Here is a 19,463-nt window from a genome sequence, read left to right as displayed (position 1 = left end):
AGCAGAGGCAGGGTAACTAAACCAAAAGCGGTCAGAAGGGCTTTTGAGACCTTCTACCTGTTGTTATGCTTCTTCATGTAGCATAAGCTGCTTCCTTGATGTACACTCTGACAAAGGAAGGTTCAGACTTGGAGATAGGTTTAACACATTTATTGAACAGTTAACAATTTTCCTACTTGAGTTCGACTCTCCTGCTAATCTTGCTATAGTAACTCAGTCTAACTAACCTATCTGCTCTAAGCCATGCGGTTGGTGTGATGCTTCCGATCTGCCCCTGTACTTCTCAGTAAGTGTCGCCTGTGGAAAGAGAAAGAACATGTGTGCCCTGTCCTTTTATATGGGTTGTCCTGTTGTGGTGGTGTCACCTCTTGGTATCTTGACTGCCCATTGGTTGTGTGCTATTCTATGTGTTCATTAGCTGTATGTCTGCATGTCATAACATCTCCGGTGCTCCCTCTAGTGTTTACTTAGTTGTAGTGTATTTACATTAAATCCTTGTGTATTTACAGTGATGCATATCACCACGCTACCGAGGGCTGTACACCTCAAGAGCCCCGAGCCCTGGCCCCACATCTAAGGGACATGTTCACAGACTCACTGGCGAGGGGCAGCCTGCCTCCTAAACTAACACAGGGCACGATATCGCTGATACCCAAAAAAGACAAAGACCCGACGGAATGCGGATTGTACAGACCCGTTTGCTACACCGCCGCCACCACCACCCCGACCATCACCCCAACCATCACCACCACCACCCCGACCATCACCACCACCACCCCGGCGATCACCCCAACCGCCACCACCACCACCCCGACCATCACCACCACCACCCCGGCGATCACCCCAACCGCCACCACCACCACCCTGACCATCACCACCACCACCCCGGCGATCACCCCAACCGCCACCACCACCACCCCGACCATCACCACCACCACCCCGACCATCACCCCAACCACCACCACCACCACCCCGACCATCACCCCAACCGCCACCACCACCACCCCGACCATCACCACCACCACCCCGACCATCACCACCACCACCCCGACCATCACCACCACCACCCCGACCATCACCACCACCACCCCGACCATCACCACCACCACCCCGACCATCACCACCACCACCCCGACCATCACCACCACCACCCCGACCATCACCACCACCACCCCGACCATCACCCCAACCACCACCACCACCACCCCGACCATCACCACCACCACCCCGACCATCACCCCAACCACCACCACCACCACCCCGACCATCACCACCACCACCCCGACCATCACCCCAACCACCACCACCATCACCCCGACCATCACCACCACCACCCCGACCATCACCCCGACCGCCACCACCACCCCGACCATCACCCCGACCGCCACCACCACCCCGACCATCACCCCAACCGCCACCACCACCACCCCGACCGCTGCCACCACCACCCCGACCATCACCCCAACCGCCACCACCATCACCCCGACCGCCACCACCCACCCCGACCATCACACCAACCGCCACCACCACCATCACCCCGACCATCACCACCACCCCGACCATCACCCCAACCGCCGCCACCACCACCACCATCACCCCGACCATCACCACCACCCCGACCATCACCCCAACCGCCACCACCACCCCGACCATCACCCCAACCGCCGCCACCACCACCACCACCACCCCGACCATCACCACCACCACCCCGACCACCACCCCGGCCACCGCCACCACGTTTCAGAACCGCAGGAAGGCTCAAGAACAATCATGAAGATCCTGAAAGAGCTCATGAAGATGAACATCTTGCCAAGGTCATCCTCGCACCCCCACTACTTGCCTTCAAACAAACTCGCAACCTCGAACAAACCATTGTTTGCAGCAAACTACTCAGCCTTCAGAACAGCGACCACAACACCACACAACCCTGCCATGGCAATCTCTGCAAGACGTGCCAGATCGACATGGGTACCACCATTACACACGAGAACACCAACCACCAGATACATGGTACATACTTGTGCGACTTGGCCAACAGGAAAGAATGTCCCGAAGCGTGGTTCATTGGTGAGACCATGCAGAAGCAGCGACAACAGATGAACGGACATCTGTCATGGGCCAGGGTTTAAAGAACCCCAAAGTGTATCATGGAGCTCACCTGACCCACAACTTTTAATAGATTGTGGTATGGGGAGCACACGGCCCACTCTACAGGTGTGGGACAGCAGAAATGTTAAAGCATTTTTAAAGCAAAACAATTTTTATTCTATGAACTCAAGTTAACCTTTTTAAAATATACAGTGAACATCTTTGCAAACATCAATTCAAATACAACCCCCAAAGAATACAACACTAAGTAATGCTTAAGCTGTCCTTTTAACATCCATAAGACTTAAAAAACCTTTAAAACAGAAAGACATCAGGCTTAACTTCACTACTGAGAACAGTTACCACGTTGAAATCAACAAATGGACACTCATAAGCTTGGAGATTCACACACATCCTGCTATGATTTCAGCTTCTCCAAAACTAAAATGAAACCAAACCCATACTGCAGCAAATGCCTAAAGCGAAAGTAAAAAGCTGACAGAGAGCCCAGCCCCACCCACTCCTGGACATCACTGCAGTAATGAACACCCATTTCTTAAAGGTACCCTCACTACAGATATTTATATACACACCCATTTATAAACACCCATTTCTTAAAGGTACTCTCACATGACACATCACACGACAATCGCCAGGCAGGAATGTTCCCTTCCAGTCGGTGAGCACTTCAGCAGTCAAGGGCGTTCAGCCTCCGATCTTCGGGTAAGCATTCACCAAGGTGACCTTCAGGACGCGCGACATCGCAGAATCGCCGAGCAGAAACTTAAATCCAAATTACAGCCTCAACCGGGACCTTGGATTCATGTCGCTTTACATTCACCCCCCACCATCTGGCCTGGGCTTGCATAACAATAAAAATATTAATAATAATAGCTTATTGTCACAAGTAGGCTTCGATGAAGTTATTGTGAAACGCCCCTAGTCGCCACAATCCGGTGCCTGTTCAGGGAGGCTGGAATGGGAATGGAACCCACGCTGCTGGTTTTGTTCTGCATTACAAGCCAACTGTTTAGCCCACTGTGGTAAAACCAAATCCTACCAACTGTCCTGGCTTGGGACAATTCACACCTCTTTAACCTGTGATTATCCTTCTCTTCAGTTGCTCCATTTGGACCTGTAAAAACGTAATTACCTGCAAAGACTCGCATTCAAAGTATCGTCTTGCATCTTTGACGATATATATGTTTCTGAACACACCTCTTCTTTCACCCGAGGAAGGTGCAGTGCTCCGAAAGCTAGTGATTTGAAACAAACCTGTTGGACTTTAACCTGGTGTTGTAAGATTTCTTACTGTGCTCACCCCAGTCCAATGCCAGCATCTCCACATCAAAGCATGGGGGCAGCTCGTCGACCTGTTGAAAGCCAACAGTGACTAGGGAAAACTAGGGAAAAAGCAAGAGACTGGAGAAAGCAGACAGAGGTACACAACTCTAAGGGGAAGAGAGGAGGAAACTCAAGACGAAATACAGGGAGAAGCGGGGGAGTCCTGCAATAGAAAACATAATGGGAAGGGGAGACTAGGAGCGAGGGGACGGAGCACCCAGAAGGAAGAGGGGGATGCTAAGGAGGGGTCGGGGGGGGGGGGGGGGGGGGGGGCACCAAGAACAACTCCCTCCGTATGTAAGAACTGCACGAGTTGTAAATTCTGGATGCAAAGTTTTACTGTGTATAATTGAAAATGCCAAGAAAAAATATTCAGAAAAAGTTAAAATTCTAAGAGATTCAACTGAAATGAATCTAGAATAGACAAACTTGACAACCTAACTGGCCAGTTTAATTGTACAGTTGCCATTTCCATGGTCAAAGGGCAAATGACCAGTAGTATGTAGGGTACATGAAGCTCAAATCTCAGAATCCAATTCCAGCTAATATTAAGAGGAATCAATCAACACAGGAAAAAACATGTTCACAGTTTCCTGGAAATTTTCCCAACATCACAGAGAGCTGCATTTCCACAAGCTATTATCCCAAAATCAAAGAACAATGCTTACTGCCGGGGAAGCATGTTTGTTGTGGGTGCAGTTTAAAGTTCTAGAAAGTAGCACTTTTTGTAAAGTGGTGTTTTTACTCAAGGTTTTATTTATGTGTGTCGCGCTCTGCCTGGATGCCCTTTCCATGCATTGCAGTACCTCACCCCCCACAGACACTTCCCAGAAGTATTTTGCATGCTGATTCCACGTAATAAACCCATCACAGAATACTACGCATTGACAAATTAAACATTCCATGTCAAGAGTGGAACTCAACAGCATCAATTATTTATATCCTCTGGTGGTTCAGCAAGTTGAGAGAAAAAAAACATAATGGCTGCCCCCCCCCCCCCCCCCCCCATAGCTAGATGTAAAGAGCTACTGACAGCTGGAACGTGAGGCCAGCAAATCCAACTCTTTCCCTCTTTTGCCATAAAGGGAGTGCACAGATATTTGTCAGATTACTCCCTCGATTGGCAGGTTTGTTGTAGTGGAGCAATTGAGGAGACTGGGTCCACATTCCCTAGAATTTCAAAGTGTGGCGGGTGATCTGACTGAAAGTTCTTACAGTGCGGGACAGGGTGAATGTAGACAAGACATTTCCCCTGGCTGAGTCTAAAACAAGAGTACAAAGTCACAGGAGAAGGGGTAGGCCATTTACTACAGAGATTAGGAGGAATTCACACAGAGGGCGGAGAATCTTTGGAATTCTCCATTCCAGAGGCTGTGGAAGGTCAGAGCATGCCCATCAACGGATATGTAGATAGGATGAGAGTGCGAGAGAGGGAGGGAGGAGTGTGTGAGGGAGGGAAAGTGGCATTGAGGTAAATCAAATTGAATGGTGGAGCAGGATCAGTGAGCCGAATGGCCCATTTGTATGAAGAGATTCCAAATCATGCTGACCAATAGATGCTGTTAAGACATTCTACTTGGGTAGATATTAATATACCTTTGGAAAGAACTAAATATTACAGAATCTAAATGTGTCAGAGACAATTTGCATATTTCAATGTTTACCTGGTGTGGTCCCAGCTCAAGTGCCATCACTTTTGTCAGCATATCCACAGCTCCTTTCGAGGCACCTTTAAAACAGCAAAGGCAAGAGAAGCCAACATGGCATCAACCAGAACCAACATAATCTGGGTTACACATTAGGTAATTGGGGGAAGAGCACAGCCAAGGTGCCCGTCCTTTATTGCTGTTTAGTGCATGGACAAGGATAGATTCAGTGCACGGACAAGGATAGATTCAGTGCACGGACAAGGATAGATTCAGTGCACGGACAAGGATAGATTCAGTGCACGGACAAGGATAGATTCAGTGCATGGACAAGGATAGATTCAGTGCATGGACAAGGATAGATTCAGTGCATGGACAAGGATAGATTCAGTGCATGGACAAGGATAGATTCAGTGCATGGACAAGGATAGATTCAGTGCATGGACAAGGATAGATTCAGTGCATGGACAAGGATAGATTCAGTGCATGGACAAGGATAGATTCAGTGCATGGACAAGGATAGATTCGGAAATCATAGGAGCATGGAAGAGGTTTAACCAATATCCCCACCTGGATTCACAAAAATGGTCTCTAGTGTAAGGTGGCTGAAAGTACGCTCTTCAGAAGTCAGGAAAGAAGGCAGAAAATGATTGAACTTCAGAGCGGAGGAAGCAGCAGTTGCCACAAAACCACATGATGAGCGAGCTAAGGTACACTTGATTCTACAGTTAATAAATATGCCCGGTCATACCAGTTTTATTTAACAGATCACTCCTTTTGAAACTGACATTTGCTGTTGCAAGAGAAAAAGAATAGACGGCAAAGGATCCCATACCTGCCACATGCACAAGTAGGAATTAACATTCTCAAGAAGTGCAATCAGGCACAACATTTCAAAATTAAATCAAAATACATTTACTGATTTTAAAAACAATGTTTTCATTAAATTAGTTATCAGGAAAGTAACACAGGCCATGATTAAACAATCAATCATTTAAGCGCCAGGTTGCCTCAGTTGGTGGCATCCTCACCCCAGTGGGGGCTGGGATTGAGGGGGTGGGGGGGTTTCTGTAATCAAATCCCAACCCGAGACACAAGCACAATATCTAGGCTAGGCTGACAATGCAACACAAGGGAAGTACTGCTGAGAAAACAAGTCAAGACCACATCTACCTATTCCAGACAAGATCCCAAGTACCTCATGTAATATTTCCAAAAACAATGAAGTGTTATACAAAATACATTTTCCCCCCAGAAAAATGTTTAGTCACATTGATGACAATTACTTGTCTGTACACAGCTCATCAGGGCTCGGGATGTCCTAAAGCTCTTCACATTCCCACCACTTTCCAATCACGGTCTGGAAGAATCCCATGACAAGATTAAGACTTTTACTTAAAATCAACAAACCATGTACTATTTTTAAAAATTGATCAAACATCCCTCACTTAATTTACACTGTCCCTCAAGTGGACACTTATTCTTCCAGAATTCGTCCAAAGCCGGTTTCCCTTTCCAAAGTGGACTTAGGGTTAGAGATTCACCCCTGGTCAAAGCTAGGCAAATCTTCCAGTCTTTTTATTTCTCACACTTGGTCTCTTCATCCTGATTGCAAGGTCCTACCTGTATGGTGTTGAAACAGAATTTACATTTTCTTTGCTTCAGGTGCAGGACTGGCTGCCCCTTACCTCTTGGGAGTTTGAGATTTCAAACCCCACATACTGATGCTAGTGGTGGACTCTGAATGCACACCACACACATAGTGGGCCTTCAAAGGGGACTCAAATCAAATCAGTGACAGCACGAATGTCACTTAAGCCCGACTAGCCAAGGATAAAATTCCCTTCCTAAAAAAAATGGAATTAGTGAACCAGTTGACTTTTTACAATCCGACTACTTGTGGTCCCAACTAGGTTGTCAATTTTTCCCCTCTGTTGATATGACAGAATCCAGTATTTACTATAGTCAGACCACTATTATGACTAACCATCCTAGGGCTAGGCCATAGCATTAAACTTCTTAGATGCCAGGAATATTGCTTTCATATAATGGAAGTGCCATTCAGATACAACAACAAATTCCTGGGGTTAAAATAATATTGGAGCAAAACAAAACCTCACCCTATTTTTGTTTTAAGAGAAGTTCTGCTTCACAGTGAAACCAAAGTTAAATTTGCAGTACACTTTCCACTCTAGGATTGCCCAATCAATGCAAATTTAATGGTGTTAAATCAGGGTTAGGACATCGGTGCCAGTATTTTTCTTCCCACTGATTCTTGGGTCTTGATTGTAGACTATTCCAGACCTACAGACTAATAACTCACAGCACTACTGTACTAAGTAAATACAATAAACAATACAAGCTTTTTTATTTCAGAATGTACTCCCCCACAGGTTTGGGTGCTGATAATGACATCCTCTGAAGCTACAATGGGGTATTCCAACCATTCAAAAAATAAAAGCAGAGAAAATTTAATGGCATATGTGATTTGCTCATTGGGTAAGAACAGATTACAGGTAAAGGTATTTACAGGTTACATGCAGCCAATTTCAAAATAATACACAAAGGATTCACATGTGTGGATGTTTAAGCATTGGATGGAACTCACAGTATACAGCATGGTCTCTCAGAGCACATTGGGATGCCTGGCTTGAGATGTTCACGATAGCACCACCTTCGCCACGACACATCATTCCCCTTGCAATTATCTTTTATTTTAAAAGGCGAACTATTAGTGATTAAACTCAATTACTAACAAGCCACTATCATAGTTTTACCCACTGTACGGACTCATTTCAATAAATCTGTACATTCAGGATTACTTCAGTTACTTCTGAAAGAGTGTGTAGAAATAACAACCAGGTTGAGTGATTCAGATAAATATGGTGCATTGCAATGTTGCAAAATACAGATTTATACTTGGCAGCCTCTGGTTGCTAACCATTGCGCTGCCCTTTAGTGCGGTGATGTCTGCGACATTTAAATAGTTTCAAGAAGGATAGATACATTTCTGAAAAAAAGAATTTTGTTTCCATACAAAACAGTTTAATATGGGGTGAGGTTTTGGAAAATCCTTTACATACTTATCAAATGCATCTTGTGTGACACTAAGAGATGAACAAGGCAAAACAGGAATTCAAAGCTTGGGGGGGGGGGGGTGCTTTTTATCCCTGGTAAGTAGTTTTTCTTTTCATTGTCTAATGTATTTATTCCTTTGTTTTTTGGAATTGTAGTTGTATAAGTTAACCTAAGGTTTAAGACATGGCAGGAGATCCCAGACCCATGTCATGCTCCTCGTGTGCGATGTGGGAGCTCAGGGACACGTCCACTGTCCCTGGCTCCTTCACGTGCAAGAAGTGTGTCCAGTTGCAGCTCCTGTTAGACCGCTTGACGGCTCTGGAGCTGCGGATGGACTCACTTTGGAGCATCCGCGATGCTGAGGATGTCGTGGATAGCACATTTAGCGAGTTGGTTACACCGCAGGTAAAAGGTACTGAGGGAGATAGAAAATGGGTGACCAAAAGACAGAGCAAGAGTAGGAAGGCAGTGCAGGTGTCCCCTGCGGTCATCTCCCTGCAAAACAGATATACCGCTTTGGATACTGTTGAGGGAGATAGCTCACCAGGGGAAGACAGCAGCAGCCAGGTTCATTGCACCGTGGCTGGCCCTGCTGCACAGCTGGGCAGGAAGAAGAATGGCAGGGCTATAGTGATAGGGGACTCAATTGTAAGGGGAATAGACAGGCGGTACTGCGGACACAATCGAGACTCCAGGATGGTACAAACTGAATTCAGGGAGTTAGGAGTTAAACTAAAAAGTAGGACCTCAAAAGGTAGTAATCTCAGGATTGCTACCAGTGCACGAGCTAGTCAGGAGTAGTCAGGATAGATAGGATGAATGCGTGGCTCGAGAGATAGTGCAAGAGGGAGGGATTCAAATTCCTGGGGCATTGGAACCGGTTCTGGGGGAGGTGGGACCAGTACAAACCGGACGGTCTGCACCAGGGCAGGACTGGAACCGATATCCGGGGGGGGGGGGGTTTGCTAGAGGTGTTGGGGAGGGTTTAAACTAATGTGGCAGGGGGATGGGAACCGATGCAGGAAGTTGGAAGGTCGTAAAACAGGGACAGAAATAAAAGGCAGTAAGGGGGAAAGTGTAAGGCAGAGAAGCCATAGTCAAAAATCAAAAAGGGCGACAGTACAAGGTACAGTGACTGAGGGGAGCTCAGTGAATAGGCCCGTAATACTGAAAGGAATAAAACGGGAAGTGAAAACATTAATGGTAAGCGACGCGGCAGGTTGTTACATGAATTTATGGGTTCAACGACAAGGAGAAAGGTTAAGAGGAAATATAACTTAGGAGAGATTACTGATCGAGGTGTTAAGATTCAAAACATAGGTAAAAAAGCCAACATAAGTGTACTTTACCTGAATGCTCATAGTATTCGGAATAAGGTAAATGAGTTGATGGCGCAAATCATTGTCAATGACTATGATTTAGTGGCCAATACTGAAACTGGTTAAAGGATGGTCACGACTGGGTCTTAAATATCCGAGGGTATCAAACTATTCGGAAGGACAGAGTGGATGGTAAGGGAGGTGGTGTAGCTCTGTTATTTAAGGATGACATCCGGGCAATGGTAAGGGATGACATCGGTGCTATGGAGGATAAGTTTGAATCCATTTGGGTGGAAATCAGGACTAGTAAGGTGAAAAAGTCACTGATAGGAGTAGTCTATAGGCCACCAAATAGTAACATTATGGTGGGGCAGGCAATAAACAAGAAATAACGGATGCATGTAGAAATGGTACAGCAGTTATCATGGGGGATTTTAATCTACATGTCGATTGGTTTAACCAGGTCAGTCAAGGCAGCCTTGAGGAGGAGTGTATAGAATGTATCCGCGATAGTTTCCTAGAACAATATGTAATGGAACCTACGAGGGAACAAGCGGTCCTAGATCTGGTCCTGTGTAATGAGACAGGATTGATTCATGATCTCACAGTTAGGGATCCTCTCGGAAGGCGCGATCACAATATGGTGGAATTTAAAATATAGATGGAGGGTGAGAAGGTAAAATCAAACACTAGCGTTTTGTGCATAAACAAAGGAGATTACAATGGGATGAGAGAAGAACTAGCTAAGGTAGACAGGGAGCAAAGGCTTTATGGTGAAACAGTTGAGGAACAGTGGAGAACATTCCAAGCGATTTTTCACAGTGCTCAGCAAAGGTTTATACTAACAAAATGGAAGGACGGTAGAAAGAGGGAAAATCATGGATATCTAAGGAAATAAGGGAGAGTATCAAATTGAAGGAAAAAGCATACAAAGTGGCAAAGATTAGTGGAAGACTAGAGGACTAGGAAATCTTTAGAGGGCAACAGAAAGCTACTAAAAAAGCTATAAAGAAGAGTAAGATAGATGAGAGTAAACTTGCTCAGAATATAAAAACAGATAGTAAAAGTTTCTACAAATATATAAAACAAAAAAGAGTGGCTACGATAAATAGTGGTCCTTTAGAGGATGAGAAGGGAGATTTAATAATGGGAGATGAGGAAATGGCCGAGGAACTGAACAGGTTTTTTGGGTCGGTCTTCAATTCCTCAATGTATACTGTTGATAGGTGAGGCTCTGCGAGCCCAGGATCTCTCCAATTACTGGAAAGTTTGGTTTAGTCATGTATGACATTCCTTATTTCGACGTTCCTATTCTGGGGAGTGATCAACCTACAGTTTCACAACTTCACAAACTGCAATTACCATCATTAATGCATGGAGGGCAAAGCAAACTTGACTTTGTGGGTGACACTTTGGGGTTCACATGATTGCAGTGGTCCAGGTTATCCATTGGCAATAGTGGACATGCATTAGTAAACAGCTTCTCCAGTAATCTGGCTCAGCCAAGAGCCAAGATTCAAAACCCTGCTTATCCAATGTGCAGGTTTACCTGGTCCTTAGTTGGAAATTAAAGTGTTGCATGCAGGTCCTATTTAAACTCAGTATCTCATGGCCCCTCTAATCTCTTTCATCACCTCCAACCTACCACAAAGTTGTGTCCCCCAATCCCCATCCCGAACAGCTTATTTTCTTTAAATGAATACCCCATGAAAATTATAAAATTATCTTCTGAATAAGCACAAAACCCATTTAAATAGGAATCAGCAACATTCTTACCTGCGAAAGATGCAACAGTGCTTTCACATTAACGTCAAACACTCTGAAAATCAGATATAAAGAGATAATGTTACAACGCAAGTTGGACGATCATTTTATTTTCCTGCCGTGAGCTATTGCAGATTCTATCTCCACAGTTGGAGAGTACCCTTGGAAGCACTCATCCAGTAACAGGCAGGCATCTTGGGCACTCCATTGCAGCCTCTGGACCCACCTTAGTTCACATGCCCAGCACCTGATGCCCTGTTGGCTCTTGTATTTTACATTTGTCTCGAGAAGTGACCTACCACCAGTATCACACCTACCCTTTGAGCTGGTTGAATGGAATGGTCATGTGAAGAATATAGCTTGCAATTGATCCTAGCACACTTTTGGTCCATTTGCTACTCTCCATTTTGGTGACAATGCAGATTAGACCATCACCTTCAACAATTTCCCTCCCTGCGCACTCAGAGCAGGAATTAAAAAGGCACCAAAGAAAAATCTCATTCTGTACGCTGACCCTTTTCCTTCAATCTACTCTCGTTCTTTTTAAATGTTTTTATTCTCCATTTTCACATTTTCCTTCAAAATTTACACCCCACCCACGGACAGTAAATGGTAACAAATACAAAATCAATCCCCTCAACAATAACAACGATCCCATCCTCCCACCACACCAAACAACGGCCCACCTGTCAATATATGCATCCAATAAAACAAACCTTCCCACAGTGGAAACAAAAAACAAAGAAGAAAAAGAAATCCAACCCGTCCACTGCCTCCTGTAAAGCTCCTCCCCCCAACTTCGGTTCCTTCCCCCCAACTTTCCACCCTGGCTAGACCACTCAGACCCTGTTCTGCCAGGCTCCGATGGCCGCAGCCCCTCCCCCCACCTCACTCCCTTTCACTGGCCGGCTTAAACCGGCCAGCGTGGAGGCCCCCGCCCGGGTTCCTTTCCCCCTTGCCCGGCCCTAAGAAAGCCCAGAAATCCCCTTTTAGCACACAAACCCCGCATATCCACCTACACCCCAAAGAGCCCTCATTTTGAGTGAAAGTCCCATCACTTCCCTTGTCCAAATATATACAACATTGGCTCCTTTAGCCCATACACCCGCACGCAGTGAAACAAAAAAGAAGAAAATACAGTCCTGAGGTTACATCGGCACATGGCCATTTCTCAATTTCGCAGTTCTGCCACAGTCCTTCTGCCTTCGCAAACTCCTCCGCTGCTTCCGTCGTTCCAAAATAAAAGTCCTTGAGCTTGTAAGTCACCCTCAGCTTCGCTGGATATACAATGCCGCACTGCACCTTGCTAATGTACAGTGCCCTCTTCACCCGGTTGAAGGCAGCCCTCCTTCTCGCCAGCTCCACCGCAAAGTCCTGGTATACACGTATACCAGCTCCAGCCCACTGCACCACCCGCTTCTGCTTGGCCCAGCTCAGGACCTTCTCCTTCACACTGTACCTCCGGAAGCACAGAGTCACTACCCTTGGCGGCTCACTCGCCTTTGGTACAGGCCTCCACGACCGAGGAGCCCGATCCAGCTCATATCGGGAGGGATCCTCCCCCTCCCCCAATAGTTTCGCCAGCATCGCGGCAAAATACTCAGTTGGCCTCGGTGCTTCAACTCCTTCGGGCAGCCCCACAATCCTCAACTTCTGTCGCCTGGATCTGTTTTCCAGGTCTTCCATTTTTCCTCGCAGATCCTTGTTAATATCTCCATCACCTTCCGCATCTCCTTCCCCATCGAGGTAAGTTGATCACCGTGCTGCAGTAATGTCTCCTCCACTTCCTTCAGTGCCTCCCCTTGCTCCCGCACCTCCGCTATTGCGCTCGCCATCGCCGTTGTCACCGGGGAAATCGCCTCCTCCACCAAAACACTCAAAACCTCCCTCATTGTCTCCATGTATTTTGTAAACTGCCTTTCGAATTCCGCAGCCATCACCTTAGTTATTTCTTCAGCCGTAAGCAATACGGCCTCCCCTGGTGCTCCAGCCTCCATTTTCCTTGGTGACCCCATGGTGACCTTTCCACTCCCCGACAGACCTTCAGCTGTTTTTTTTAACCAGCCTCCTGTTTTCCCGTACCAGCCTCCCCGAACAGGCGCCGGAATGTGGCGACTAGGGGCTTTTCACAGTAACTTCATTTGAAGCCTGCTTGTGACAATAAGCGTACTTTACTTTTTACTTTACGGCCGATGTTTTGCTCACCCTCGACATTTTTCTTTACTGTGCCTCCTCTGTGCCTTCTCCCTGCTTTTGCCACCTCCGTGGACCCTGGGACCGGGCTTAAAGCCCCGAAAATGCCATTCCCGAATGGGAGCCCTCCATTGTGCGGCTGCCTCCCGCCCGCCGTCACTGAAAGCCCCCCACTCTACTCTAGTTGACTGTAAGGACAGCTGCTTTCAACACTACGCACTGCTCTTATTGGCCTAAAGCTCTACCTTTCACCTTGCTTGCTCCCCATAATCCTCCTCTAGCTTCTCGGATATCCATGGGTAAATGACAAAATGGCCATCAAGGTAATGCTGGCTCAGAAGAGCAATCCGGTCAGTCCCATTCCCCCACTCCATAATCAAATCCCCAAAATATCCTCCAATTTTATTTTTGAAATCATCCTCTACCATTCTCATAGGCAACGAGTTTTTTTTAAAGTTCTTCCTCTGACATCTGTCCCCCATATTCTTTGTACCAACAGCCGAGCCTCATCCACCAAATCAGTGTTCAAAGAAGAATAACCCAGTTTTTCCCAACATAGCCTTCAAGATAAAATCCTTAATCGCTGAAACTGTTCTCTCCTCTGCACTAAGGGCCCTCATATGTCTTCTCTAAAATGGTAACCAGAATTGGACACTGTATCCTAGTTGGGTCAGAAGCTGAGCTTTTATAACTTCAGCATCGTCTTTGTACTAAAACCTCCATTATGAAACCCAAGATCCCACATATTTTGCTAACCACTCAATAGGTCCTACCACCTTCCAAGATCTTGATATGGACCTCCTGTTCCTGCATTATGCCATCAAGTCCATTACCTCCTCCTGACCCTTCTGCCAAAATAAAGAGTAGGAGCCCTCTGTTCTTGCACCAAAAGGTGACACCTCAAACTTTCCAAATTAAATTCCATCTGCCATGTTTGCCCATTCTGCCAGCCTACCCATGCCCTGTTGCAGTAGATTTCATTTTTATCCAAACAGTTGTATAGAACCTTGGTATGGCCACACTTGGAATATTGCACACAATTCTGGTCGCCACACTACCAGAAGGATGAGGAGGTTTGGGAGAGGGTGCAGAGAAGGTTTACCGGGATGTTGCCTGGTGTAGAGGGTGTTAGCTATGCGGAGAGGCTGAATAGACTCGGACAGTTTTAATTAGAACGATGGAGGTTGAGGGGTGACCCGTTACAGGTCTACAAGATTATGAGGGGCATGGATAGAGTGGGTGGGCACGCAATCTTTCCCAGGGTGGAGGGATCAGTCACCAGGAAACATAGGTTTTAGGTCCGTGGAACAAAGGTTAGAGGAGATGTGCAAGGCAGTTTTAAAAATATATATATACACAAGGTGGGGAGTGCCTGGAAAGTGTTGCCAGGGGAGGTTGTGGAAGCAGATACATTAACGGTAGGATAAGGCATCTAGCCAAATGCATGGATAGGATGGGTATAGAGGGATACGGCACTGGGAAGTGCTGAGGGTTTTGGCCAAGGGTAGTATCACGGCTGGTACAGGCTTGGAGGGCTGAAGGTCCTGCCACGGTGCTGCCTTGTTCAGACACGAACCACCCATTCAGTCTCAACCAGTCTGGGGGTCCTTTGTTAAAGGGTTCTGAAAATCCATATGGACAACATCCATCACATTCCTTTCAACAACCTTCAGATCCTTCAAAGAAATTCAGTTAGATCAGAACTCAAATTAGCACAATCCTCCCCACCATTCTTTCCTAAAACCATGCTCACACTGATTTTAAACTTATACTGGCTTGGATTTTCCAGGAATGTCCCTACATGTTTCTTGAATAATATTTGTTCTCAAACCTCAACATTGAGAACAGTCAGCAGCTGCCAGAGGGCGGGAACTATTGAATGTTATTCAAGTACAGAAATAGAAAGACAGAATATATAGATAATTTGACTAAACGCGGACAAAATCGTCATCATAAAGCATTTATTCCCAAGTAGAATCTGCATCTGGGCAGAGGGATCGGGGTTCATGAATTGCAGAAAGTCAATATGCAGGTACAGCGTGTAATTAAAAAAGGTAAATGGGCTGGAGTATAAAAGTAGAGAAGTATTGTTGCAATTGTATAGAGTGTTGGTGAGACCACACCTGGAGTACTGTGCACAGTTTTGGTCTCCTCATTTGGAGGAAGGATTCAGAGGAGGTTCACCAGATTGATTCCGGGGATGGAAGGGTTGATGTATGATGAGAGATTATCAGTTTGGGCTTATACTCACTGAAGTTTAGACGGATGAGAGGGGGGGGGGGGGGGGGGGGTATCTGATCAAGGCATTTAAAATATTGAAAGATATTGATGAAGTAAACGTAGACCAAATATTCCCCTTTATGGGGCAATCTAGAACAAAAGATTGAGAGGCGGTAGATTTGGAACTGAGATGAGGAGGAGCTACTTCTTGCAAAGGGTGGTAAATCTGTGGAAATCACTGCCCCATAATGCGGTGGAGTCATTTAAAAATTTTTTTTTTTTCGAGTACCCAATTCATTTTTTCCAATTAAGGGGCACTTTAGCATGGCCAATCCACCTACCCTGCACATCTTTGGGTTGTCGGGGCGAAACCCACACAAACAGGGGGAGAATGTGCAAACTCCACACGGACAGGTGACCCAAAGCCTGGATCGAGCCTTGGACCTAGTCGCTGTGAGGCAGCAGTGCTAACCACTGCACTGCCCTTTAGTGCGGTGAAGTCAGCATCATTTAAATAGTTTCAAGAAGGAGATAGATACATTTCTGAAAAAAAGGATAATTTTGTTTCCATACAAAACAGTTTAATATGGGGTGAGGTTTTGGAAAATCCTTCACATACTTATCAAACGCATCTTCCGTGACACTTAGAAATGACTGCAAAATTGCGACAGCAGCATTGTTCACCAAAAGATCTATTCGACCTATATCCTTCAAAGCATTTTCGGTAGCTTCCCAGTTAGTGATGTCCACGCAAACAGTCAACATTTTAGGGCACTAGAAGTAAAAAAAAAAATACAATAGGTCAGCGTATTCATGAAATATGCTACTAAAACTTTTTTCGAAAATTTAGTCAGTGGAGAGAATGTATAGTTGACAAAAGGTCTGGATCTGAAACGTTACTTCATTTCACTTCTGTCCCCAGAGATTCTGCCCGACCCACTGAAAACATCCCAGCACACAAAAAAAAAGAGGTTTTATAAACTAGCTTGAACTATTTTGTCGATCAAGTTCAGTGCAAGCTCTGTAGAACCAATTTCTACATACCTCCTGAACAAGGCTGTCCAAGTCAGACTGGGTCCTGGTTAATGCAATAACTTCTGCACCACATGCAAGTAGGGCTTTAGCAGTGGCCCTGCCAATGCCTGAAACACAAACAAACACTGAGATTAAGAATAACTAATAACGATTAAGAATAACTATAATAACTATTAACACCCCCTTGCTCCCCTCCCAAATTGTGGCCACAGCTCAGATCTACATTTCTTAAACCAAACCCTCCAGGATAACCTAATTCCAACAGCAGAAATAAAAAGGCACACGTCACACCTGGATTCAATCCGATGCTGACCTTGAAACTGAATCTGCACTTCGGCTCCCTGATTGATTGGTTGGTTGAGGTATGCTCCCAACTAACTTTAAGAATTCCAAAGGACAGTAGATATTTAATACCAGTATCCCAAACAATAGGGATTGACCCACCCGTATGCAAGATAGCCACTGAATATCCCTCCCTCAAAACAAGGCCAATGTAATTAAAACCAAACCCATCCCCACCAGAGCAGAAGACTGGAGAAATCAGATTTTCAGCATGGAAAAAGCATCAGAGATGATGATCCAGTAACATTTTTAAAAACTTGGCACAGATTTAAAAATATTCAAGTGAACTGCAGGCATAAAACTACAAACAGAGGTATCCAAATGCAGTTAAAGCAAACATTCTGTGGCATTACCTTCTAGATAGAGTAATTACCTTCTAGATAGAGCAAAAATATTAGAATTATTAACAACTGGACATGTTTGCATGCATATGAAAGATGGGTACATTAGAATTTTTCTGGATTCAATATTTAAGCTTAGGTAGTCTTAACTGCTTGGGGGAGCAACAACAACATACTTTTTGAACTTTGTGAACCAAAGTTCCCAACTTCACAGGAATGTTTATTTCTGGTAATACATTACTAGAAGGCAGAATCCTGCTAGCTTCAGTAATACCGTATGCAATCTTGCATAGGTCATCTAACAGGTGAATGAGGGAAATTATCCATTCCATGATCCATTGCTGGAAATCACTGAACTTGGCGGCCATCAACTGGTCTAGGTAGGGGATTTACTCCCGACGTCTTATCCAGGTGTCCCTGAAGATGGATCACACAATGGTATGTGCAAGTCCCTCCCAACAACTTATAATTATGAAGCACCTTTCAAATAATAAATCATCACAAGGAACATTACAAAATTCAAAACATGACAAAACAAAGAAATGAAAAAGGTAGAGAGCAGATGTAGAGAGGGAATTCCAGAGCTTGGGGACCAAGACTGCTAAAGACACAGGCGCCAATGGTAGAGTGAATAAAATTGTGGCTACCCCAGAGGGGCACATCAGCTTAAAAAATTGTTTCATAAATTTCCTTTCAATAATTATCTTAAGCTACAATGTATTGGTGACTGCCCCCAAGGAGTGGAGGGGCGCTTCAATTACATTTTAATTGACAATATGTGTGCAGCACAGTTATTAGCACAGCTGCATCACAGCACCAGGGACCCGGGTTCAATTCCAGCTTTGGGTGCCTGTTGGCATTTTCTCCCTGTGACTGCATGGGTTTCCACCCATAGTCCAAAGAAGTGCAGGTCAGGTGGATTGACCGTGTTAAATTACCCCTCAGCGTCCAAAGATGTGTAGATTGGTGGGGTTATGGGTATAGGACAGAGGAGTAGACTAAGGTAGGGTGCTCTTTCATAGGTTGTTCCAGGCTCGACGGGCCTCCATCTGCACTGTAGGGGATTCTATGGCTCCAATATGTCAATCCAAGTTAGTGCAGAAGGTTTTGGAAAGCATGACTGCAGGAGCTCGGAGTCCGGGAGGAGCTGAACTCATCTCCCGATGGTCGGCCGAGGCCTGCGAGGGCCGCCCCGGTGCCTGCTTACCTTTCCCGGCGCCCGTCACCAGGGCCCGTTTGTGGGCAAAGGTCCCCTCCATCCGCCCGCTGAGAATTGAACAAGGATCCCGGCTGGAGGGGACTCTGGATGAACCCTGCTCTCTCCACTTCCCCCTCTCACTGCCACTGGCTTCTTAACTCGCAGCAATTTACACTGAGATTGGTGAAAGCAACTCCAGCACCACCGCCCCTTTCCAATGCACCGCCCACCGCGTGTGAAGACTTCAATGTGCCACTTGCGCAATGGAAGTTAGAGCTTTGAAAAATATACACTCACCTGTTTTTAAAACCGTTATTTTTTTTTCATTCTGAGGACAAGTCCTTCTTTATTACATGACAACAATAACATAGGCGTCCTGTGCTTCAGCTGGTAGCACTCAAGCTAACCCGGCCAAACATATTCCTCTCTTTCTCGTGTCTCGATCTACTTTATACCCTCTTTTCTTGTGCTGTCGCTATATTGATTTGGGTTGCCAACTCTGATTGCAGGCATTCCAGGGGCTCTAGCTACCCTGGCCACTCTTGCTCCCCCTCCCACCCACACACTCATGTTCCTGCTGCCAGATACCCAGCAGGTCCATTTTCAGGAATTCTTCACAGTAATTTTGTCTCCAATATTTTTTTCAACAACCTCGTTCGAAGAAAATGAAAACAAGTAAGCAATATTTCGAACACATTCCTGACTCTTGGATTGTTTGTAGAAATGTCTGGGAAATGGGCACGGTACCACAGTGATTAGCACTGTGGCTTCACAGAGCCAGGGTCCCAGGCTCGATACCCACCTTGGGTCACTGTGCGTTGTCTGCACGTTCTCCCTGTGTCTGCGTGGGTTTCCTCCGGGTGCTCCAGCTTCTTCCCACAAGTCCTGAAAGACT

At 45.8% G+C, this 19,463-nt stretch overlaps 1 protein-coding gene across 1 annotated transcript in view; it reads right to left on the bottom strand.

Moving 5' to 3' along the window:
• Positions 1–18,755, bottom strand: part of dcxr (dicarbonyl/L-xylulose reductase) — a 30,130-nt gene extending 11,375 nt beyond the window's left edge. The window contains exons 1-6 of the mRNA XM_072483417.1: positions 18,578–18,755; positions 16,697–16,794; positions 16,272–16,426; positions 11,252–11,294; positions 7,687–7,786; positions 5,097–5,161 (exon numbers count right to left, since the gene is read on the bottom strand). Coding sequence (XP_072339518.1) covers positions 5,097–5,161; positions 7,687–7,786; positions 11,252–11,294; positions 16,272–16,426; positions 16,697–16,794; positions 18,578–18,629 — 513 coding nt within the window. The 5' untranslated portion in view covers positions 18,630–18,755. The remainder of the gene's footprint in view (positions 1–5,096; positions 5,162–7,686; positions 7,787–11,251; positions 11,295–16,271; positions 16,427–16,696; positions 16,795–18,577) is intronic.
• Between the last annotated feature and the right edge of the window lie 708 nt (positions 18,756–19,463).

Source organism: Scyliorhinus torazame, chromosome 18 (genome assembly GCF_047496885.1).
Source record: "Scyliorhinus torazame isolate Kashiwa2021f chromosome 18, sScyTor2.1, whole genome shotgun sequence".
In the NCBI taxonomy this organism is placed as follows: domain Eukaryota; kingdom Metazoa; phylum Chordata; class Chondrichthyes; order Carcharhiniformes; family Scyliorhinidae; genus Scyliorhinus; species Scyliorhinus torazame.
This window is presented reverse-complemented; position numbering and strand designations above follow the sequence as displayed.